Genomic DNA, 25,843 nt, shown 5'->3' on the forward strand with positions numbered 1-25,843 from the left:
GACATGTGAAAGCGATGTCTAGATTTGTCCCAAAACTATTTTCTTAACATCGGAAATTTTGTTGATTTTAGAAAATTCTACAACAAAAATTTAGATGGTAAATGCATGCTTTGTGACCGTTTTGACACCTGAAACATCACTTTTTTTTTGCTTGAGTGACAATTACTGCAGCACGAAAAAGCTCTGACATTTTTTCTGTACTAGTTCATCTCATTGTTTTTATCTGTAGCACTCCGATCCATGTGCTCCACTCCAAACCGAGGCTTATCCTAGTAACAAACATCGTACGAAAAAAATCAAAATAAAAGAGTGAGCAATTGCCAGTCTCTCACCGCTTGGTCTTCTATATATCGCCGTCACTTGCCCCTCTCCTCCAATTATTCCCATCACACTCTCTCTCTCTCTCTCTCTGTGGTTCTCATCTTCTTGTTCTTGTTCGTCTTCCTCCATTAGAGGGTAGTGGTGCACCACAAGTTGGTGAAGCTGCCAGCATGATCTGATGATATTCTGTTCCACCCCTCTCTCCTGTCGTATGATTTTGAACACGTACAGGATGAGGTGAAAGAGGAATCAATCGCTGAATTAATCAGGTCATGCTGTAGTTTCATCTGCTGGTGGGAGCACATCGAAAACCCTAGCTGGATTACATCTATGGGTCTCATCAGGTTCTTGCAGGATTCATGCTGCACCTGCACCTCGATCAGATATGTGGTGAGATCCAAATCACAGATAGGTGTATCCGTCAGATCAGCTGATTTTATGGAAGTATTCTGCCAATTTCTTCTGCTTTTTTTTGTGCTTTCGATTTGCTCTCAGATGGCGTATGTGGATTTTTTCGATTTCATTAAAAGCTGTTCCGTTATTCGGATCTTCCGTTTATGATTCCTTCTACTAGTCCTCCTTTATTTTACTCTCTACTAAGAACAGTGTGTTAAATTGACCCGGTAATACCACCTGAATCCTAGTTAATTTTTTTAAAAAACATGAAATTGCTCTTAATTAGTTGGAATCTTGAGGTCTCGGCCGACTGGAAATTTGAAGTGTTGACTTAATTTGCATATATGAGATCTGATCTATATACTAGAATGCCATGCTCCCATATATAGTATATTACAGGCACAGGTCTGTGTTTCTTGTTACTTTCTTTTCTGGCTTTCTAGGTAACATACGCAATCAACTAATGGCCCATCTCTCCCTACTAATTGCAGGTTTCTCTTCCAGCAGAAGATCAGAAAGGAAATGAACAGAACTAACTGTCCAAGCTGTGTTGTTTACCCTTAATTATGTCATATTTATAGTTCTAGATACCATGTAGATGGTTCCTATATTTGTGACATGGCTGGTTAGTTCCAACTTCCAATGCTTGGTTGAAGATATGCTTCAACTTCAATTTGGGTTCAGTATACTTCTACATGAATGCAGGAACCAGCCTGTGAGAATATGTGAAAAAACTGTTTTCATCAGTGTGTCTATGCATGGTTTACTGCGATCCTGGTATCCTGCTAAAAACAATGGTGATGGAAAGATGTATCACAGTATGACAAGTTTGTATGATAAAATCCTTGTTGATTAAGGCATAGTAAGTTGGGGGGAAAGGACTATGCAATGCAATTGATTTGAGGTCTGAAGGCAGACAATTTCAGTCATGCTTGCTTGCAAGATATGTCTACAAGAGTACAACTGAATGATTTGCCTCTTACTCTTGGAGCATGAAAATCGATGTCCATCTTTTCATGACCCCCTTGCATGATTGACCACACTTTTCTCCTCTTTTGGCCTTTGTACTATGGGATATTCACTCCATCCTTGCATGTTCCACACACAAATTAAATCAAATGGAATTGTCCTCTTGAGGTTTTCTGATCAGCTAGGATTCTCTCTCTCTCTATCTCTCTCTCTCTCAAATTAGTTGCAATTTTTTGTTGGCATCTCTAACTACCACCCTCTCATGCCATGGCTGGGTATGGATGCAAGTACTACATATGTCACAATGCATGGTCCCTTGGAAGATTCATGGGCCACCAAGCATGAATGCAAAGGTCCAAGCCCTCCTTTATGGCGATTTGGTTGGCTAGCCAGTTTGTTACAAGATGCCCACAGGCTTGTCCTTTCCAATGTTCTTTTGTGCCTTTGAGTATGTGTGAGTGTGCAACTTTCCAATGTACTACATCACGCTCTCCTCTTCTCCTTCCTCTTCCCCCATCACATCGTGCATGGGATTCCAGTAGTCTTGGAGCCATTTCTCTGACGAATGATTAGCCGTGGTGAGACATTGGTGGTGGTGATGGCGTGGACTGCCGGCCATGCAATCGTGTGGCTCCTCCAAAAAGTTGGCGGCCGGCCGGCCGGCTTTGCTGATCATGTTCATCACCATCCGTGAAAATTATATAACTAGATTTGCCTTTGAAAATACTTTCATAAAAATGTAGTTTTATTAGTACTTATCGATATAAAGTTATAGAAATTGGATCGAGTTTCCTCGGTACATCCAAGAAAAATACAGCAAGCTAGACGCTAAATCGCAGTTGGTGAGGAAATGAAGGGCCAAATTTGGAAAATTTCGAAATCCGCAGTCCAACCTGAAATCCGTAATCTTACCAGTTTCTTGAGCACGCCAGTCTCGTATTATTCCATTTGCTTTTGAACTTACACATGCTCGCCGTGCACGCCCATGCCCAGCGCCGGCTTCTCCTTCCATCTCCATGGCAGGCGTCCGGCGGCGCAGCACGCAGGCTCCACGCTGACGGCCGCCGCAGGGCGCTTCGCCGTCCCACGAAGCCTAGTCGCCTGGCCGGCTGTCGGAGCGAGGCAGGCAAGCAGCGAGCCGCAGAGGCACAGCAGATACCCCTCCCTCTCTCTCAACCTAAAGGCCCATACCCCTTCATCAGTTAGAACGCCGGTGGGCCGGGACCTTTCTTCCCTGCCTCCGGCGATGGGGCTGGGGCGTCGGGATGGGGATTTCCCCGTCCGCCGGTAGCTGGGGGTGTTCAGTCGGGATCGAAATCCTCTGACTTGACGCTGAAATCACATATAAACAGTAAAATATGAGAGGATAACAGTACTGTGACTTTAAACGTGATAGCAAAATGTAATATAGAATGTTACTGTAGCCAGAAATATTGTAGCACCAGTTCTGTAACGGTACTGTAGCATCAGATCTGATCCATCAACTTTAAATCTAACGTTTCATGTTAATTTAAAATCATCTAACTTTACCGATTGATAAAGTCAGAGGATCGGACTCGAGCCGCACCATGCGGACGGTCTGCTCCTAAAGTCGTGTCTTCTTGGCAATCAAAAGTTTAAAAAATCAATTAGAAAAATAAAGCAGTATAATTGAATTTGTCTTAATAATATCGTTATAATATAGTAATTTTATAAATCTTATCATAATTTAATTTTCTTATAAATAGTTCCATCAGGGCCATTGCACATTCGAGACCTTAGTCGATGTCCAAAACATATATATACGTACGTCTGCAAATGGAGGGAGTAACATGCTACTTACAGCGGAATTTCACCATTGTACTTTTGCAAGTTTGTATATCATAATTCCCATAGAAATAGTAGCGTCACAGCTGCATATTAAAGACCTTGTCGATATTCAAAATATCATACGCTCACAAACGGATGGTGCAATGCATAACTTAGAGCGGAATTTCACTGGACATGTAAACCGTTCTACTTCTATCGAAACAGTATCTGTAGTAACAATCCGCTGCATTCCGATACTTCGTTCTAGTGTCTGCAGGTGTTCTCCCTCAGCAGGAAATTCTTTATTTTTATATTTTAAATCAAAAAATTATAAATATATATATCCGTTTTAAAAATTTACAAATCCAGCATTTTGCAATGTTTGTTGAGCATTATTTTTTCATAATTTTTCATGACAATTTCGATAGCGTTTTGTATTTTGAGCACATTGGAACGCAATACTTTTTCATTTTTAAACATATCGTCCATTGTAAGAGCGACAGATCCATATCACCTTTTAATAGGCGATAGAAATCTAGATTTATAATTTTTCAAAACCGACGCACATATTTCCAGTTTTTATTTTAAAAATAAAAAATTCTCCTGACAGCACGTTGCAGCGAAATTTCTTGGGACATTGTGGTGACGTAGGCCCTACCCAATAGGGCAGGTGGATCATACAGGTGACTGGGCCCAAAAACTAGCTGGTGGACCATACAGGTGTACGTGCTAGGTCGCTACTTATGAGCCGAACGACCAGATAATTGGGCTGTATATGGGCCTTGCCTATAACGAATTTTGGTCTGGCTAGACAGCCACGAGGGCCCGTTTTGGGAGCTGAGATCTTTGGCATCTTAGAGGCGGCCTGTTATAGCATTTATATATTTTTTAATTAAAAAAATTACAGAAATATGTGTCTATTTTGGAAATTTGTAATACTAGGGGCTTCTCTCCCATTCTGTGGGTGAGAAGTAAAAATCGCTCACTGAACAAGCGGTAGGTTGACGTGGAAGTTAGGGTGGACAGAGAGAGGGCAGCAGATGGCACCATTTCTCTCACATCCAGTAGGAGAGAAGTTCGTTTTCCCCACCTAATGGGTTAGAAGTGGGGTTTTTAAAAAAAATGCATACATTTGTCTGTGAATAAAAATGTCAGGTTATACTCTACTTTTTATAGAACATAAAATCCTTGAAGTAGTTCGATTTCTAAGCAAGAAGCGCGGCCTATCTATGTGGTGTTGGGATCATAGGGATGTGCAATTTTTTTTTTAAATGCTCCAAGGATTTGATTCAATTATCTTCGTAGAACTACAATTTAAGCGATATGTAGTTTTTTTTAAATTACCACTTTCTAGCCCCCTAGGTGGGAGAGAAGATAGATGGGTTTGTTCTTCAATGATTTGGTGGACAAACCATGGACAATTTGGTCCTCTATGCAGAGTTTGGTCATCAAATTAGTTAGCCAACCAACCTCATCATCATGTTGTAAGAGGAATTGTAGTACTTATAGTTTCATCCATAGCGTTAAAAAAACGCCTTAACTCTAGAGCATGTTAAAGATTTTATCCATCTACATTCAAATCTGAAACATCTCTCAAGAAGAATATATACATACAAGAAAGAAGAATCAATAATGTGGGATGTGGGAGGATATTCTTTTGACTCTCTAAGTGGTATATGCATTCTTGAAGTTGTTGAACTCTCTCTTGACGAACTTGAGTTATAAGTTGTGTCGTTTGGAGATGTGGAGACTGGTATTATGCAGGATGAAGGAAATGAGGATGAATAACCATTGAACCATTGTGAAGCCTAAGTGGAGAATGAACCATTGAATCTAAGTTGTAAGTTGTGCTAGATAACAACTTATTGCTAGTTGTTATGTCCTTTAATATGTTCTAATTTTGAAATTTTTAGTATGTTATGTAATAGAATTTAAGTAGAACATGGAAGTAACTTATTAGTATTTAAAAAACGCGTACCCATGTATTAGAATTTCTGGAAAAATAGCGTATATCCATATTCGTATCAGTCCGATACCGATACACATATCTGTATCGATGCTGCATAGTTTCTCGCCTATCCAGATAGGAGAGAAGTGACTCTGCTGCCCTCCCTATGTTCACGTTGGCTTCCACGTCAACCTATCACCTGTTCAGTAGACAATTTTTACTTTTCGTCCAGCCTAGTTTTGCAAATATCCAAAATAGCCGCATATTTCTACAAATTTTTAGATTTATATATATATATATATAAATTACAGATCCGCATCACGCACATCGCGTCAGCCAAAAATTACCCCGGGCCTCGGCCCATGTTGGCCCAACTTCACTCCGCATTTAGTCCATAACGGCGGTTGGCAGTCTCCTTCCCCTACGTCCTTCAGCGCTGCCATCCCACATGCGCCCCTCGCCGCTCAGCTCGACGGCGTCGCGAGCTCCTATGGCTAGTGGAGGATTCAGTGACAGAGCGTTGGGTAGGCACCGATTAGGCTTTTTCTTTTTTTCGTTTTTCTTTAGACGAACCGTAGGTTAGATCACATACTGAATCAAATTTGAATCAGATCCTAAGTTAGTCTGAGGCCCACTGGACTATCCTCTGGATTCGTCACTGCCTCCGGCCAGCCCTCAACGTAAAGTGAATTGTTCTGGGAGGACAAAAAATCATTCCAGCTGAAATCGAAAACTGTTCCAATCACAAGGAAATTTGTCCCGAGCAAACAAATCACACGTCCCAATTTTCTTCTTCTTCTTCTTCCCCTGCGGCGACGGCACCGCCTAGGATTGGCCGGAGGCGTTCGGACCGACCTAGCGTTTGTCGGCGACGTCGTGCAGGGCGCGGCGGCATTGCCACGTCGGGCAGGGTGTGGCAAGGTCTTCCTGAACCTGAACCGGACCGGCAAAAGACCGCCGCGAGCAGCCGTCCCTCGAGACGAGCACAATGTTGCCCAAGTTCCAACAAAATTCCACCTGATTCCAAAGTCCAAATCACCGGTTGCTCGCCTGCTCCCTGAACAGTTTTTAACACTTTGCAGTGCACACAGGTACAAAATGCAAAAAAAAAAATCTTCAGTTTGGGAGAACGATATAGTACTTTACAAGAAACTTGTTCCAAAAAATTATAGTTACAAGAAACAAAAACTAGTAATCATGCAAGTGATCATCAATTGAAGAAGAACTGAACTACTGAAGTGAGTGTGAACCTGCTCTGCTTGCTTTGTTGTGTTGGCAAGGACAGCCTAGCTACTAGCCTGTGAGAAGTGGTGCACTGCATACTCCATACACGGTACACCTGCAGATGCCATGCTAGAGCTTTCGCTTTTCAGGACTAGCTCTAGCTGCCCAAATCGCGTTTCACAAAAAGAAGCAGCACCTGCTGATCTGATCTGATCATCTGAGCTGACTGCCTGAACTGACCTGTCTGTCACACTGATCATCTGGGTTCTCACAACAAGATTGGGTACAAGTCTATCCAAACTGAAACTGTTCAATGTTAGAACGAGAGCTAAACTGCAGCCATGATGCATTGGTCCTATGTGATACCACCATCATCTGAGTAAGAAAGAGAGTTAAGACAGCAACAGGGACCGAAGGCCAGGGCCAGAACTGCTGATGCTGCTCGGGAACTTGTGGTCCTGTAAGCCAAACTGTGCAGCAAATTCAAGCTAGTCCTGGCATGCTTGCATCCTCCTAATCAATCAGCACTGCAGATGCAGACCCATAAAAACAAAGCAAAACCATCTGCATCTAGTCTAGAGCACAAAGGGTCAAAGGGCCCCCAACAATTCAAAGAGGCACCGAGAAAGTGATGTCTAGGCTGTCAGACCTCCGCAAAAGGAGCAGGCGATGCCACATTTTGCTTTCTGCTCAGTCAAAGATTCTAGCCTGCAACTATACTACCGTTGTGACACGGACATGTTCTTTCCTTCCCAGAGTTATTAGAGCAAACAGACATTAAATATCGTACTAAGTAGGATTAAGCCAATGGAAACAGCATAGAACAAAAATAAAAGGGGCTTTTGTAAATTTACCACTGGTTTTTTATTTTTTGCAAAAATGCCACTCGAATGACAGTTCTGTTGATATTTTTACAATTTTTTAGTGACAAATTTACAATAACGGATTAAAACAGTGATAAATTTACAATTATCCCAAAATAAAATGCCATTTCTTATCATCCACAGCAGTGAGAACTGAACATTCAGGCAGTAATCAGAAACAGGATCAGAAGCTTAGCATCAGAGCAAAGAACCTGAGCTTCTCCAGCAGCTACCACAAGGTACAAATGCTTGTTTGTATGAGATTCCCAATTTGCACCCTCAAGTTTCAAAAGGAGAAGAAGATAACAAACAAAACTTAGAGGAGACGGAATGTAGGAATGAGATTAGTCACTAGAGAGAGATGAATAGTTGTCTTAACAAATTTCTTACGAAATCGATTGTCTTCTCCTACTTAGATCACTTAACGCACCTTAAAACTCAAACAACAGCAAAAATAGAGAGAAGTTTTAACAAGAAAAAATCGATGCAACACGATTCTACGGATAATATATAAACTATATGTTACATTTAAGATCAATTCATGTGTCTTAGCGCTCGAAAGATCACAACTTGTAAAAAAACAAGAAAAGATAAACGCCGAGCAACGAAACTCTCCAAATTGATTGCCTAGAAGCAGGGGAATTTAAGACTTTATCACATAAGCATGTGTATGCAAATTTTATGCCTCTAGCAATAAGAAGAATGACATCACAAGGTACTAAAATTTCAGCCCAAAAATAAAAAACGAAAATCAAATCCGAAAACCGAAAAACTTATAAACTTACAAAAGAACCAATAAAGAAAATTAGATAGAGGTGAGCACAATAATATGAAGAAGAATGAACTTTATTGCAACAGAGGTCAGCTCTATTTTAGATGGATTACAAAAATTTTTCCCTCAAAACTCTCACCTATTATATAGGCTAAGTACTCATCATTCTCTACTCTAAAACTCTAACTCTAGACTCTCAAATGGGTGGTATAAGAGGGCTCAAGTGGCTGATTCATCTCCTCACATAGCCCTACCCCTCTATTTATAGGTCTAGAAAATTTGATCTCTAAGTCTAACTTTTTCTCAAAATACCTCTCTCATATAGTACACTCATACCTACCATCGATGGTATTTTAGTTTATTTTCTTCTCCATCAATCGAACGGCCATGACACCTTCACGACTTAGCTTCACCTCGACGCAAATTTCGCGCTGGTGCCATGTACTCCTCCAGTCCTCCCACTGTTTTGAAGCCAAACCGTAACCTTAACACGCATCTCAAAGCGTGACTCGCCGCCTTGCTCACACCTTAAGCAAGCGCTCTGATATCGATGCGTATACTCCGTCTTACGATCCTTGCCACTGGTAAATCTCTCCCTCTCCTGATCCGTCAGGTCACCTTATCACTTGCACCAGCATCCCTTTCGCTTGACTTTATCAACACATCGACTTCATCCTACTTTCCTGCTTTACTTGACCTTGACGTGTTCAGCTAGGATCACCCTTGACTCCACCCGACCTCCTTGATCGTTCGGTACCAAGCACTCCGCTTGGCCCTGATCATCCCGTTATCAACCACTAAATTGCATCAATTACCTACACACCGTGAGATAAGCAAATACATATCTCCAACTCTAATTCCAGATAGTCCATAATCAATATGCTCAAATAAAATCCCAAATCAATTCAAATCACATCAAAGCTCATGCAAAATTGAAGATCGTCAAACCAAATAAATATCAATGTCAATCACTCATTATAAGTAAAACAAGGCATATTTCAATTTAGTTTCTCAATCTACTCTTTGATGAGTGTATTGACAACCCTCAAAACACAAAGATTTTGATTTAAAAAAAATTAAAATAAGATAAGCTCATCTAAGTGACAAAAACTCAAGAAAAAGCAAAATATGTCGCTGGGTATAAGAAATGTTGCAAAAGTCCTAAGAGAGGCAAAGACGAGCCAAAAAAATCAAAAAAGCAAGAAAAACTCAAAAACCCAAAAACACATGCTTCTCCTCGATGATTGCACATTTTCCAATTTTTGCCCTTTCATTTCTAGATAAATACAATTTTTCCCCCTTTGTTGAATATTTGTGCATAATATCTTTGGGTATATTTTCTTCCCCTTTGACAATGCAAACAGCAAGGATACAAGACAATGCTAAAGATGTGCAAATAAAATGCAAGTCTAAAAAACTTCATATATATACATATATACACACACACACACACACACACACACATATATATATATATATATATATATATATATATATATATATATATATATCACAAAACACTTGCAATGACTAGAGATGTCAAAGCACTATGAGGAGTAAACAATATAACTCAAAAGCGCACAAAGTCTCAAAGTGAGTTCATATCACAAACATCGGGAGTCAAGCGAGTTTTGATCATATTGTTTAATTATCCAAAAGATGCCACCATAAAACATACACCGTTTCATGATTAGTGCAAAGATTAGAGAAACTATTACTATGTTAAGTTCAAACTAGCCAACTAAGTTTAACCCGAAGGGCTATGCAAACACTCACATATCAATCCCAGCCTTAGTTTGATAACATAAAAAAGAATATTCTTAACACATTAAAAAACACAAGTTAACTTTCTTATTTGATCATTTAACTATCATCAAGTGAGCTTTAAGCAACCATAGGTTCACTTCTCTAGCAAACCACATGAAGTCTTAAGCCACTGTATTTGGTTCAGTTTTAAGTCAAAACTTGATCATTCATTTTATTAACTCAACATAGGATTCAAGATATACAATTTTTCAAAAAGCCAAAACAAGTTGTACCTTTGCGACACAAAAGAGCACATACTCTCCCAAGGGTTAATTATGGGCAAAACATTTACATAGACAAAGGTGAAAGACCTCCAATCCGCTGAACTGAACAAAGCGGCCTACCATAAGTTTTTCACAGAAGTAGCCTTAATTTAAGCACTGATCAAACTAAAACAAATACTTAAGGGTGGTAAGAGATTATTTTCACATTTTAAGTTCATTCTAGAAAAGACAAGCTTGCTCAACAGAATTTATGCCATGTTTCAATAAGAGCCTAAGCTTACACAAATTATTATACATCCACTACACTTAGCATAAATTCATAACTAGTACAAGAAAGTGCAAAGAACATATAAGTGATGCTTGCTAATATGATTATCTTACAAAATGTTATGCAACGAAAATGCAATAAAAATAAGTATAGTATGTACAAAGGCAACTCCCTCTCACATAATGTCATAGGAATGACACACACTAAGCTCTACTCTTAGAAAGGTAAACCTTGTTGCATCTAAAGGCTTGGCAAAGATGTCGGCTAGCTGGTGTTGGATATCTATGTAGCTCAATACAATGTCTCACTTATTATTGTGGTCTCTCATGAAGTGGAATCTTACAGCTACGTGTTTGGTTCTGGAGTGTTGAACTGAGTTATTGGCTAAACTTATGGCACTTGTGTTGTTACAAAAAAGTGGTATATTCCTGAAATCTAACCCAAAGCCCCTTGAAGTAGCAACCATCCACCAAATCTGTAAGCAACAGCTAGCAGCAGCTACATATTCAGCTTCAGTAGTAGACTGCCTAACGCTAAACTGCTTGCAAGAAGACCAACACACAAGAGAAGTATCCAAGAAATAACAAGTACCAGAGGTACTCTTCCTGTCAATTATACAACCAGCAAAATCCACATCCAAAAAGCCACGAAGAGAAAATGAAGATGATGCAGAAAACCAAAAGCCATACTCGAGAGTGTGCTTGAGATACATCACAATGCATTTTACCGATTGGCGGTGAGACATCCTCAGTGAAGCCTGGAAGCGAGCACACAAGAAGACAACGAAGTGCTTATCGGGTCTTATCACCGTCAGGTACAGGAGGGAGCCGATCATACTCTTGTACTCCCGCTGGTCTACCTCCTCGCCATTTTCATCCAGATCAAACACGATCGAGGTTGTCGCCAATGGCTTTGCATCGCTCATTTCGAACTTCTCTAGCAAATCCTTGGTGTACTTCGGCTTATGGACGAATATACCTTGCTTGCATAACATGATTTGCAGCCCAAGGAAGAAGTTAAGCTCATCCATCATCGACATCTTGAACTCACTGCTCATAGTTTCTGCAAACTTGTGCACAAGTGCACGAAAAGAGCCCCCAAAAACGATATCATTTACGTAAATCTGAACAAGTAAAAAATTATTACCATGCTTAAGAGTGAACAAAGTTTTACCAGCTGACTCCATCATATACCTATGCCGTAGCAATAAAGACCTAAGCCAATCATACTAAGCCCTAGATGCTTGAGTAAGCCCATAAAAAGCTTTCTGAAGCTTGTATATTCTATGAGGGTGTTTGAGATTCTTAAATCCTGGGGGTTACTTGACATAGACCTCTTCCTATATGAAACCATTTAGAAAAGCACTCTTAATATTCATTTGATACAACTTGAAATCCCGGGATGCCGCAAATGCAAGGAGGATCCTAATAGCTTCTAGCCTAGCTATTGGTGCAAAGGTCTCTCCAAAGTCTATCCCCTCTACCTGAGTGAAACCCTGAGCTACTAGTCTAGTCTTGTTTCTTACTAAAGATCCATCCTCCTCCTGTTTATTTTTTAAAACCCATTTAGTGCCTATGGTATGAATATTTGGGAGTGGCTCTACTAGGACCCAAACTTGGTTTCTCTCAAAGTTTTCAAACTCTTCATGCATAGCATTAACCCAACTCGAATCAGATAAAGTATGCCCAACATAATAGGCTAAAAGAAAGCAACGAATGCAGAATCAGTGAAATGAGCATGAGAAACAGATTTGGACCTCGTTACCCTCTCACCAAGATCACCAATCATCAGCTGTGGATGATGTCGCCGCTGAATGTGTTAAGGGGCTTCCCATTGCGAGATGACCTCCCCCTCAAACACTGCTAGTGCAGGCTCGAATGCAGCTGAAGTGGAAATATAGGCTGCAGGACCCTCTGCTGGTGTCAAGGAGGTAGGAACCAGCTCGAGAGCGAGTGTAGTAGTAGGAAATAGTTGATCATCCTCGTCATCCCCAAAAGCTAGAAGAACACCGTCTACAAAGATGCTTTCGCTCATCTCCTGATCACCTGCACACTTAAAGGCAGAGCAAGCACAAGGGGTTGATTCATCAAATGTCACATAACATGATTCCATGATGGTGTTAGTGTCAAGATTAAAGACTCTGTGAGAATGACCATGAAGAGAATACCCCAAGAAGATGCCATCAGAAGATGACTCGAACTTATCAAGATTGCTACACTTTAGGGTGAAGCATCGACAGCTAAAAACTCTCAAATTTGAAACATTTGACTTTCTCCCAAAACGCAACTCATAAGAAGTCAAATTCAAGATCAAGCGCAAAAAATCCGATTGGAAATATAGCATGTTGTGCTAATTGTCTCTGTCCAAAACTTTCTATGAGTCCTATGCTCATCGAGCATCATCCTAGCCATCTCCACCAAAGTCTGATTCTTTCTCTCAACCACGCCATTCTGCTGAGGAACACGTGGGCAGAAAATTAATTCTTAATGCCATGCTCAAGACAGAAAGCATCAAAGAGATAGTTCTTGAACTCGGTGCCATTATCATTGTGAATTGCTTCCAGTGCACCGGGGAGTTCCTTGAATAATCTCAAAGTCAAGCTCCAAAAGTATGAGAACACTTCATCCTTGCTCATAAGAAAGTAGACCCAAAAGTAGCAAGAGAAGTCATCAACAATGACAAGTACATACTACTTTCTACCCACCGAATGAACTTGAGAAGGACCAACAATATCCATATGAAGAAGTTCTGCTGGTCGTTCAGTCATCACTAGATTGACTGGTGGGTGAGATGCAACAACCATCTTATCATGCCGATAAGGAGCATAAACAAGGTTCTTCTCAAACTTGAGCTTGGGCAATCCTCGGATCAAATCTAGGACACTCAAACGAGTAAGCAAGTGAAAGCTTATATGCCCTAGTTTCCTATACCACATCCAAAGCTTAGAAAAAGGTTGAGCAATCAAACAACAAGAAGAACCAAGAGACACAAACAAAAGCTCTAAAAACTCTCCTAACTCTGGAAATCCGACAAATCAAAGCGCCTGAAGAATCAAGAACTCGAGAAGTATCGCATTTCAAACGCACTTCCAAGTCTTCATCCAGCAACTGAGATACAGAAAGTAAATTGTATCCCAGATGCTCCACCAAAGCCATATATTTTAGAGTGAAACTCTCATTCACCCTTACCATACCTTTGACTTTCATCATTCCTTTTCGATCATCCCCGAAAGTTATGTACTCATGCCGCTTCGTTAGGGTGAGGCTGGAGAACCATGATGCATCTCCGGTCATATGGTATGAACAACTAAAACTAATGAGCCACTTGTTCTCCAGGCCTCTGCTTGACACCTACACGCGAGAAGAGTAGTAGGTGGATGGCTCAGTACTGGGGTTAGTCATAAACTTCTTGGGAATCCAGTACTAGATCGTTCGCCCTGAAGCAGTAAAAGCAAGTGCATACAAATCAACACTAGTACGCTGGGGGCGAGAGCCACGAAGAGAAAAATGTGGTCAGCCAAAGCGCTGGAACTTAAATCCTCTTACATGTGGATCAAAACCATATAAGTCATGGTAAAATCCACGTCGGGCATCACCTCTAGGAAGAGACTGAAAAACACTAGAGACTCGTGGGTACGAGCGAGGAAAATGATTATGTACAACAATAGAGAGGCGGTACATGTCACGGGTACTCCACTCACACTCACGCAGCTCATCCCTTCTCTGGCGAAAGCAAAACCCAGCCAAGTGACCCTCTCTCTAGCAGTAGGTGCAGCGATAGCATCTCTCGGGAACTTGACTGCCGATCGCTCTATGCTCTCTCATAGGGGCACTCATCTGAGACTATGAAGCTCTCTTGGGTTATGGTGCAAGCTTCTTCTTAGATGGCTGTGGTGTGTTTTCTTCTTGTTGGGTTGTGATGTGATATTGACCTTAGATTTCTCAGCTTTTAGGGTAGTAGGTGTGGTGAAAACAGTCTTACTATCCCGATTGTAAGTCACCCTCTCAAAACTCAATCCAGGAGCCAAACCTGCCTTACCGATACACACAAGATCAAATTTATTTTGACATTGCCTTCTGAGCATTTCTCCACTAGAGAAAGGAGATACTGATTCTCGACTAAAAGCTTCTTAACATGCCCTCTAACCCAGTTGAGATTGTCCTAAAAGATGATGCAGGTGGGACAATTCGGCTGCATATCCTTCGAACTCCCAGCACTCTCCAATCTAGATTCCAACTCCTTAATGCACATTGCTTTCAATTCAATAACCTTTGCAAGCAAAGAGAAATTCATATAGGCACCTAAGAGAGTGGATCTAGACTCCTCATAGAGCTTCTTCTAAGCAATCTCAAGTCGACTGGCATTTGAGCATGCAAAGCCTGAAGCTCAGCAAGTTTTGTCATAACCGCCAAACAACTCTCACACTCCTCATCATCACGCCTAGACCAAAGCAAAGCAAGCTCAGAAAAATCAGACTCATACTTAGACCTAAGCTCCTTCACCGGATACTCCGGGTAGATGAAGTTTTTGGCCGAAGTCTCCGAGTGAGACTCTGCCAGAGAGTCTCGGTTAGCATTTAATTTAAATGATCGGAGTCTCCGGTGTTCACCGGATACTCCGGTACCTGGAGAGGCCGGAGAGTCTGGCAAGTCTCCAGACTGTTTCTTTGAGGTGACTAAGTCCCACCCGGAGTCTCCAGTGTTCACCGGATACTTCGGGCAATTCAACAGAACCGTAACGGCTAGTTCTGACACTGTTCTGAGCCCGTTTTGGATTTTAGGTCGGAGACTCCGGTCTTCACCGGATACTCCGGGTTAGGTGAGTCGGAACAGTAACAGCTAGTTTTTTAGGGTGAGCTATATATACCCTCACACCCCTAGCATTGAATGCTTGCTGTTGCTGCTGAGCTACACTTTGAAAAAGCTTCCTAAGAGCATTCAAGAGCCCTCCAAACATCTCTAGTGTTTAGTTTTGCACCAAAATTGAGAGATTGTGTTTGGAAGAGTAATTGAGTTGTTGAGCATTGAGTTCGTCATCAAGTACTCATTTGTGATCTTTTCTCTTAGAGCCTTGTGCTCCTAGACGGCAAGGCGTCGCCCGTAGAGCACCCAAGAATTGTGGAGTGCCACAGGAAGTTTGTAATCGCCGTCGATTTGAGTAAGAAAATCTAGCTTGATCTTTATGGTCGCTAGAAGAGGATAGAGTTGAAAAAGATCCGGCTCTTTGTGAGCTCCTCAACGGAGACGTATGCACTTCTTTGTGAGGTGACCGAATTTCGGGATAAATTTTTGTCTCCTTATTTTGTGTAAGCTTTACATTGTTGTAGTTTTGGGATTTTTGCCAAATTCTAGTATTCATGAGAATCTTACTGCAGGCTATTTTTGTTTAAGCATTTTACTCAGATTAGAACATGTGGTATCTTTTAGAGTTTAGTAAACTTGCTTATATTCATTTGTTTTTGAAATCCTGTATAACCGGATAATCCGGACTACACGGATACTCCGGATCACCGGAGTATCCGACCTTCACCGGAGTATCCGGCCTCTGAATAATCCGTTGCTGAGTTTTAATTTTCAGAAACGCCTATTCACCCCCCTCTAGGCGACTTTAAGTACATTCATAATTATAAAAAGGGCCCAATCTTTTTACACTTGGGTCCCTAAATTTTTCCAAAATTACATATAGGTCCTTTTATTTTTTTAAAAAGTCCCTAGACTTTCTGTTAATTACACATAAGTCCTTTTCTTTTATAAAATAAACCCTAATATTGTTTTTAGCATATCTTTTTCGTCATAGCTCCGTGTTAAACGATTTTTGCGCTATTAGATTCGTTTCTCTGAGCTCTATCTTTTTAGATAGGGTTTTTTTCTTGTTGTTCTTTTATTTTGTGCTCTGTTCTTAGTGTATTTTGTTTGTATGCTTTTCTGGTAATTGTGCGATTAGTCGACCGGATCAATTTGAGGAACGTCAAGACCAAGAGCAAGAGTGCACTAAGCAGCAGCAAGGAGAAGGCAAGTGTCCTTGATCATCTTGTATCTATATTTTTAAATATTTTGTTTTAAAAATTGCATACAATGTCTATCAATATGATGGGTAGTCACCTATGTTAGGGTTTTCACTAGATTTTTCGTTATCATCCTTGAAACCTAAATGGTTTATGGTTATGTATCTTTTGTGCGTAGATTGCTTAGCCATGCTTTTGGGATGTTGTGAAGTGTCATATACTTGATTAATGAACTTATGCAATAATGATCTAGCAACATGGAACCTTAGGCCTTGAGCAAAGTGGTTTTTGATAGTTGTCATGGTTATGATGTTGCTTTAGTGTTTACTCAAATAACCTAAATAAGGACCGGTTTGTGGAGCGACAACCCAAGAAATAACGTACCAACTACGAGGTTGATATGGGTAAGGTGTGATATACTAGTTAGAGTTTATCCAGTGTGTGTTGTGTCGGCACAAAATGGGGCTTCTGGGTAGGAGTTGAACTCATGTAAATCCTGACGGTGAAACCTAGTGGGTAGACGTATACTGGATTAGTCTCTGATTAGTGGAAAATGTCATTTAGTGATTTATTGGCGGCACACCACTGGCGTATGTTAAGTGCCTTGCAAACATGGCAACATAGAATTCACTGACTCGTGGGGAAAGCAGGACAACCTTTGCAGAGTGAAAATTGATATATCAGTCGTGCCTGCGGTTGTGGGAGACTTGGATCCTCACATGATTAGTTGGTTATGGATGCGGGGTTGGTTATGGTTTTGGTTATAGTACAAGGAGTACTAGACGGTTATGGTATGCAAGGTGGGGAGCCTTTTATGCTAGGTGTTGGACTATTTGGGTTACATTCACTTCATAATTGTTTAATACTTTTTGAGTTCAAATATCTTTTCATTACTCGTATTTACGCTAATATACTATGTGTTAGCCTATTCTTGTTGTAAGCCTACATATCATTATATTCTCATACTTGCTACTCCATGTGCTCACCCTTACTATCTCTCACAATACATATGCTGTTCAGTGAAAGACTTTAAAGATTTTTAAGATGACGACCTGGCGTTCTAGTAGTGTGTATTTCGGTCGGTGCCTGTGGTGTGCTTGGTCGCCGATACTTTTGTCCCGCTGTTGTCGTTTAGTTATTAAATTTGTTTAAGTGAAGTTTTTTTAAAGAAGTAAACGATTGTAAGTTAAAGTATTGCTTTTGTTACTTTGCATATGACGTCCTTATATGTATTAAACTTCCTGGTCACACATAAGCCGTATTTAGTTTTATCCGTTAAAACCGGGTGTGACAGGGGCCTTACACAAACATCTGATATTCTTGGTTATATGTTCTTTAACGTCTGGCCTTAATCTGATTAGTACCTTCATGAAAGACACTCAGAGTAGTTCAGATCTCCCAGACAGTACGGATGTGCTGAACCCTATCAAACTCATTCCGACTCAGACTTGTGAACAAAATATTTCTAACATTGTTATTAGCCTCATATTATTTGATTTGAACCTGAGTAATGCGAGTAGCAGAGATCTCGTAGTTGGAATCAACTACCTTCCAAATTGCACTTCCTTGCCTTAAGAGATAAGCCTCAATGCGTATCTTTCGGTATGAAAAATCACGGCCATCAAACAGTGAAATCTTTTCACTTCTCTCCATGTCGCCTACAGATCACAAAGCCGGTTAAGGTCAATAAGTAATTAAACTGGCTCTGATACTAATTGTAGGAACGAGATTTGTGACTAGAGGGGGATGAATATGTGACTTAACAAATTTCTTATGAAATCGATGACCATCTCTTATTTAAATCACATAACGCACCACAAAACTCAAGCGGAATAAAAAAAATAGAGAGAAGTTTTAATAAAAGAAAATCGAGGCAACATGATTCCATAGATGATATATGAAACATTGGTTCCATTTAAGATCAATCAATACGTCTTAGCACTCGACAGATCACAACTTGCAAAGAAATAAAAAATGATGAATACCGAGCAACGAAACTCTCCAAGTTGATTGTCTAGAGGCAAATGAATTCAGGACCTCATCAAATAAGCATGTGTGTGCGAATTTTATGCCTCTAGCAACAAGAAGAACGATCTCATAAGATGCTAAAATTTCAGCCCAAAAACCAAAACAAAAATTAAATCCAAAAACCGAAAAACTTGTAAACTTGCAAGAGAACTAATAGAGAGAAACTAGAAGGAGGTGAGCACGAAAACATGAAGAAAAATAAACTTTATTGCAACAGAGGTCAGCCCTATTTTAAACGGATTACAAAGATTTATCTCTCAAAACTCTCACCTATTACATAGGCAAAGAACTCATCCTACTCAAGTGGCTGGTTCATCTCATCCTATAATCATACCTCTCTATTTATAGGCTTAGGAAACTTGAATAATAAGTTTTCTAGCTTTTTTTAAAAATACACATCTCTTATAGCACACTCCTATCTAGCACTGAGGGTATTTTAGTCTATTTTCTGCTCTATTCATCGGACGGCCGTGGTGCGTTCACGACTCAGCTTCACCTCGACGCAAGCTTTACGATGGTGCCACGTACTCCTCCAGTCCTCCCACGGTTTTGAGACCAAACCGCGAAACCTTAGCACGCTTCATAAAGCATGACTCGCCGTCTTGCTTAGACCTTAAGTAAGCGTTCCGATATCGACCTATGTACTCCGTCTTGCGATCCTAACCGCTGGTAAGTCTCTCCTGGTCCTAATCCCTCGGGTCGCCTAATCACGTGCACCAGCATCTTTTTCGCTTGACTTTATCAACACACCATCTTCATTCTACTTCTATATTTTGCTTAACCTCTACATGTTCAGTTAAGATCACCCTTTACTCCGTCCAACCTCCTTAATCGTCCAGCACCAAGCACTCTGCTTAGCCCTAATCATCCGATCATCGACCGTCAAGTTGCATCCATCACTTGTACACTATGAGACAAATAAACATATATTTCTAATTCTAATTTCAGTTAGTCCATAATCAATATGCTCAAATAAAATCACAATCAATTCAAATCACATTAAAGCTTATATAAAATCAAAAATCATCAAACCAAATAAATATCAATATCAATCACTCATCATAAATAAAACAAGACATATTTTAACTTTATTTCTCACAAAAGAAAATAAAACAAAAGAAACTGCAAGAACACAATTCGAAGGTCGACTCTACCACCCCAGCTCCTTCCTCTGCTCACCATGCATTCCCCACATACGTACAATCACACACACCATCACCGGAAAAGGTCTGCAAGAACACAGTTCAAAGGTTGCGGCACCGCAGAATTTTTTTACTCACGGTATCGCCATTCATTTTAATTCAGCTCTAACAACAGAAGCTACATGATCCCTGTCGTGAATCACTCACTAGTCACCACCGCCTTGCATAAGATGCCAATGGTGGCCAGCCAGTTGTCGCCGACCTGGCTGACCAGCGTCGCCAGGATGAACGGCTTCAGAGGGCGCGCTTCCGGCCGTCGACGGTGCTGAGGAGGCGCGCCACGCCCTTGGTCCACATCTCGTAGTCCCTCTGGCTCGCGCACTCGAACTCGATCACCCGGTGCTCCGCCGTCCGGAGGCCGAAGTAGCGGCGGTGCTCCCCTCCCTCCAGCAGGTGCCGCCCCGGCCACGCCGCCACGTCCCTGCACACGTCCACCACCACGCCTGCAGTTGCACAACGGCATGAGAGTCAGCGTCAGTGTCACCGGTGGCCGGGACACAGAGACAAGCGTGCAGCCAGCCATGGCCGTAGCCCATATGTGGTGGCCTGGTTTCTTTGGACATTTGCGGCTTGCACACTTACTCTTCTTCTTCTTGGTGATGGTGCCTCCAACGTGCCGGCTCTTCATCTTCAGCATCACCTGCCAAAATGGCATTCATAAACGAGTTAGAAAAAAAATCACGCACGACAATACAAAATTATGGCAACTCAAGAACACGAGCTTCATGTTGTACCAGGCCCATCCGGTTGACGTACACGGAGACAACCTTCCAATGCAACGCTCCTGCACACGATCAGCATCCTCATCAGCACACGGCGCGACACTAAGATTCATCGTGTGAAACGCGAGGAGCATCCATTGGTGCGGTCGGTACCTTTGCGGGTGCGCTTGAGGAGCTCGGTGCCGCGGGCGAGCAGCTCCTGGGTGCAGATGCCCAGGAAATTGTTCTCCTCGGCCAGCACGAGCTCGTCGCTGAAGCTGCTGCTGCTGTTGCTGCTGTCGAGCTCCCTGAGATGATGCTGCTGCTGCTTCAAATGGCCATTGTGCTTGTGGCTGTGGAGATGATGGCCGCCGCCGCCGCCGCCGCCTCCCATTGTGCCCTTCTCCACGGGGATCACCGCCGCAACGTTCCACACCTCATTCAGCGACCTCGCCTTCAGCGTCGCCGCACCACGCAACGCTGCAAAGATCAAGAAAACGCAGCGCGATCAGGTCACTCGCGGCCGCCAATTGGAACGAACAAAATGCTGCAGATTTGGTTGACAATGGCAAACCTGTGGCGGCGGCGGCCGTGATGGTGACGACGTCCCCGGGGGTCCTGACGTTGACCGCCGAGCCGATGGCGGTGGCCAGATGCCCGCGCTCCGCGCCCATGGCCTCCGCGGCCTCGACGCACTGCGCGGCCACGAGCGTCGCCGCGGACGCCACGGCCATGTCCGTGCGCGCGGCGCGTTCGTCCTTGCCGGAAGCCGAGGCAGCGGCGGTCGCGGCCGCCACGGCGGCGACGGCGGCGGCGACGGCAGCCACCGAGACGGCGGCGTGGACCTGCGCGTTGTGCGCCCGCGTCTCCTCCTTCTTCTTCTCCTTCCGGTCCTTGAGCCACCGGCCCACCGTCTTGCTGCCGCCACGGTACGGCTGCGGCTTCGCCGTGCTCGCCGCTCTGCAGAACTGCATAATTTTTGCAGAACGGCAACTGTGTAGTTAGCGTTTAGTATTGTTCAGCGCATCATAGATAATCTTGATAATGCAAACAAAACTTTGATCTGATTGGAACAGCTAAGCTGAAATCCTATTCTGCTACATGAACACATCACTAGGCAAATTAAATGAATTGTTAATCGACCGGTGCATATATTTAAGCTACAGTAAATATGACACAGTACTTGAGCAAAGCCAAGAACAGACTACAAACTGACAGAATGTATCCAAAAACAACTAGTCTGTCATACACTACTCACAGTAGCGATACTTTTTGCAAAGTGTGGCCACCTTTTACTGACCAGTGCAAATCATTGTGTTTCCATGACGTTAATCTAGGCTGCTCGGGCACATTGATGGGAATGTGAAGCGTGCTGCCATGGGTGTCCAACGCATGCACCAGTGACCACTGATCAGTGTGCCATGAGCAACAGAAAGACGACATCATGGAGGCAAAGGGGAGAGCCAAGCAGCAGCATTTTTGGAGAACAGAGTTAGCCATGCATGGATGATGGATCGACCGATCGAGCAGACAAAAGACTGCACCATTAGGTTAGAACACAAAAGCTGGAGGAATAACACTTGATTAGGGGTGAGAAAGGCAGGAGACTGGGAGGGGCAAAAAGGTCAAAGTGAGGGAGGCAAGAGCTGCATAGGCCTGCAATACTGTTGCTTTTGAGAAGGAGGAGGGAGTGGCAGAACTGCACATGTTGCAGTCGTTGCTTGTGGAAGGAGACCAGATGACAGTTGCATACTTGCATTGCAGGGCTGGAATGGCAGCAGCTAGAATCAAAGCTTCTTCAACACCAAGCAAGCACCAAAGCCCATCACATCACACCCCATCATGGTCAGAGCTAAAAGGGCACAGTAATGTTCAGAAGGGAACAACACACCACAGTACCACACCAAGACAGGAGAAACGAATGGAACCAATGCAGATCACTGTACTGAGATCGTAGCCTGGTTTTCTTCAGATTGAAATGAGCAGCGTGAGGCAGACTGGAAGAGGATCATGTGAATACATGCAGTGCCATATTTCCAATCAGACCTTTTGACCATGAACTCTGATGAAATTTCTGTTCCTAGCAAGGCCAAAACTTGACTACCAGTACATAGGTGTAAGTGGAGACTGTGAGTGCATTTTACATTGCTTTGTGACCCAACTGAGTTTTTTTATTTTAATCCTTTTTAAACTAATATTTTAAAAATAACATGTGAAAAACTAAATTTTTTAGAAACTATCTTTTTTTTTTGTCACACCAAAGCACACTGCGTGACTCACAACTTGATCCTACTAATACATGTGGCATGATTAAGATGTGAGTCACGATATGAACTTTAGCGTGACAAAAGGGGTTACGTGGTAAGATGCCGAGCGGGGACGTTAGCATGACCACGTTAGCAACGTCACATGTATTGGCGTGGCCAAATTATGAGTCACACCGACAAAAGAGGCTAGTTCCTAGAATTTAGTATCACACGTGCTATTTTTAAAATATTAGTTTAAAAGGTCTAAAAATAAATAAAAAAAACTCCTCAACTGAAGAAAGAATGGTTAACAAAAACATTTCCACTCAATAGATTTTCTGAATTCGGAAAGCATTGGTCAATGGTAAAGCCCAATCAAAAACTAGCATTCACTAGGCATGGCTGCCTGGACAAAAGAGAACGACCCTATCCTATTCCATACAGCTGATCCCTTTCATAACCCTAAAGCTTGTTTCACATCAGCTCAGATGGCACGGTTCAATTGTTAGTCTCGATAAGCTGTGCACAAAAACTAGCACTGCTAGAAGGTAACGCACGCCTATGAAACGGCAAAAAGGAAATGAAAATGAGCAATCATTGCTGTGAGAGCACACAGGCACACGCTACTCTAACAAGCAACAACTACAGCAGTGACAAACAGAGAAATGTAGCAAAAGGAGAAGGGAAAAACCCAGGCAGGGCAAGCAGGCATGACTCACGAGCAAAGGGACAAGCATGGAAGAAAAGGAAACGTTTTAGTTTACACTTGCAGGTTACAACCACAAGATCTCCCATTTTGGGGTGAGGAATTGAACAGACAAAAGACATTCCCATACATGTCTTGTCTGTAAAATCTACTGCATTCCCCAATGATTTTTAGACGTAGTCACTTTGCTCAAATCTGTGAATTCACAGAGAAATGGAATGGAAAAAGTAAAGTATTTCATCGGATGGAGAGAAAGGTATATGTTCGATTTCTTTTTCTACTGTATCTTTGCTTCTTTTTCCCTCTTGCAGAAAATTTTGTGAAAGAAAAAGCTGCTTGCCTCCAAGGCCGGTGCTTCTGCTCTAGCTAGCTGCACAGCTACTGCTAACCTGAATATGCGACGAACATATGCTTATTAACCAACACTAAACCATGCAATTATCAAAGTTGTGTCCACAACTTTGTTGAACCTGTCTTTGACCTAGGATGTTCCATACAACAGAAGTAGCAAATAAACAAGTGCTGTATTTCCAGAGAAAAAAAGAGCATCAAACGAACGAAGGAAACAACTACCAAATAACCAGCTCATACAGACTACAGAGTTCAGTGAAATGGTCAAGAAAACCACAAGACAGATACACACCATATCTGAGCCTAGATGCCCGCCAACTGAGATATGAAACAAAAATCCAGTGCTTAACAAGCAGAAGAGACAGCAATTAAGCAGCTAGAAGTACTACTGCTACCATGTGTCTTTTGCCAAAATTGTGAATTGAAATGTTGGACATGCCCAAGGAATACTAGATTTTAAGTCTAAATGGAAACAAGAAAGTCCATCTAGATTGCAGGACGAAATGGATTATTAATTAGCCAACCAAGAACCTTGCTAGTGTGAAGGGGCAGGGACAAAGGGAGAGGGACACCTTGGTATCGTCGATCTCCGGCGAGACGGGCGGGCTGTCGGAGAGCGAGCCGCCGCCGTTGAGGGGTCCGCTGCTGTGGGAGAGCCGGCCGGAGGTCAGCGGCGACACTTCCTGCTGCCCAGCAAAACAAGAAATTAGTTAGCATTAAATCTAGTACCCCAATCGATGGAAACAAGCATTAAAATTGCAGCCGGAGCAGAGCAGGAAATCATCAGCTCGGATTCAGCTGCGCAACTAAAAAAATACGATGTTTTCCTGTGTTCTTTTCTGATTTGCTTATGGAGAAAAAAAATATCATCTTTGTCTGCTTCTTGTTGTCCTCACTTTACTCCAGGAGTACAGGGTAGTCAGATATCAGATAGTAGCATTAAAGAAAGTACTAATCGGCAAGAAAAAACAGGACGGGGATGTGAAATCAAACCAAACATTCAGGACGACATGACAAAATCACACCAATCAGTTCGAAAAAGGACTCAAAGAACGCTGTGTAAAATTTAAAAAAAGACCGGATTTTTGTTTGTTTAAGAGAAGTTGGCAGCCAAGAACGCACCGATTGCTCCATAATCCGGTCCATAATGAGCTGCGAGGTGGCCGCGGACGCGAAGGAGAAGGAGCTCCCGGAGGTCGGGGCTCCGGTGCCGCCGTTGCCGTCGAGCTCCTCGGCGATGGTCCCCACCCCGGCCGCCAGCGGCAGCGCCGGTGGCGCGGCGGCGAGCGCGCGGGAGACATCGGCCGCGGACGCGCTCCAGGAGCGGGATAGGAACTCCAGCGGGTCCCGCGGCGGCTCCGGCGGCCAGAGCGGAAGCTCGCCGCCCTCTCTCCTGGCGTCAGCGTCGTTCATCGGAGGAGCGGCGGTTGCTGCGTGCGTACGCAGTGCGCCCGGTCGTGTCGTGCGTGGGTGCGGAAAGGTGGTGGGAAGCGGAGGCAGCGGTGGTTGCTTTTGGGAAGTGGGCGGTTTTATAGAGTGAGAGTGAGGGTGGAGAGTGAGAGGGTGGAGACACGGATTTGACAATTTTTTTCGATCACTAGCAAAAAAAAAACTGAAATTTATGAAATTTTGATAAAATTTTAGTTATTTTTCGCCGGTAGGTCATATATTTCAGTGAAAGAAAATTGTAGAATTAGATGTTTAGTTCTCCTTTGAAATTCTCAAAATTCCTAAAATTCACAAAATTTTACTAAAATTTTATCAAAATTTTAATCCCTGGTGGAGAATAGAGATGGGTTAACCGTCTATGCATAAAGCTGTTGTGTGATTTTTGACAGCTTTGCTTGATAACTTTGAATCCTGGGAAAGACAGTACTGAGATATTTCACTATTTTTTCTTTTGTTTACTTTTTATCAAGCGAGAGAGATTTTTTTCTAATTTATTACTCACTCTGGTCATTAATACATATCATTTTAAATAAGATACAATCTTTAATACATAGTTTTGACCACTATTTTTTACTAT

At 42.3% G+C, this 25,843-nt stretch overlaps 1 protein-coding gene and 1 long non-coding RNA gene across 3 annotated transcripts; one reads left to right on the top strand and one right to left on the bottom strand.

The window, feature by feature from the left end:
* The first annotated feature begins 354 nt into the window (after positions 1-354).
* On the top strand, positions 355-1,646 carry LOC133904939 (uncharacterized). The gene is made up of 2 exons (XR_009907531.1): positions 355-711; positions 1,209-1,646. It is a non-coding gene; the product is annotated as an uncharacterized LOC133904939 (long non-coding RNA).
* A 17,938-nt stretch (positions 1,647-19,584) lies between these two features.
* LOC133905468 (VAN3-binding protein-like) lies at positions 19,585-25,309 on the bottom strand. 2 transcript variants are annotated; one of them, XM_062347262.1, is made up of 7 exons: positions 24,940-25,309; positions 24,390-24,500; positions 21,089-21,482; positions 20,689-20,994; positions 20,548-20,597; positions 20,396-20,453; positions 19,585-20,256 (listed from the first exon to the last, which is right to left on the bottom strand). In XM_062347262.1, the coding sequence occupies exons 1-7, from the start codon at positions 25,228-25,230 to the stop codon at positions 20,048-20,050; spliced, it is 1,419 nt and encodes a 472-aa protein (XP_062203246.1). In that variant the 5' UTR covers positions 25,231-25,309; the 3' UTR covers positions 19,585-20,047. The 2 variants fall into 2 exon arrangements, with proteins under 2 accessions (XP_062203246.1, XP_062203245.1); XM_062347261.1 differs by having other exon boundaries at positions 24,390-24,503.
* Between the last annotated feature and the right edge of the window lie 534 nt (positions 25,310-25,843).

Source organism: Phragmites australis, chromosome 22, assembly GCF_958298935.1.
Source record: "Phragmites australis chromosome 22, lpPhrAust1.1, whole genome shotgun sequence".
NCBI classification, from domain to species: domain Eukaryota; kingdom Viridiplantae; phylum Streptophyta; class Magnoliopsida; order Poales; family Poaceae; genus Phragmites; species Phragmites australis.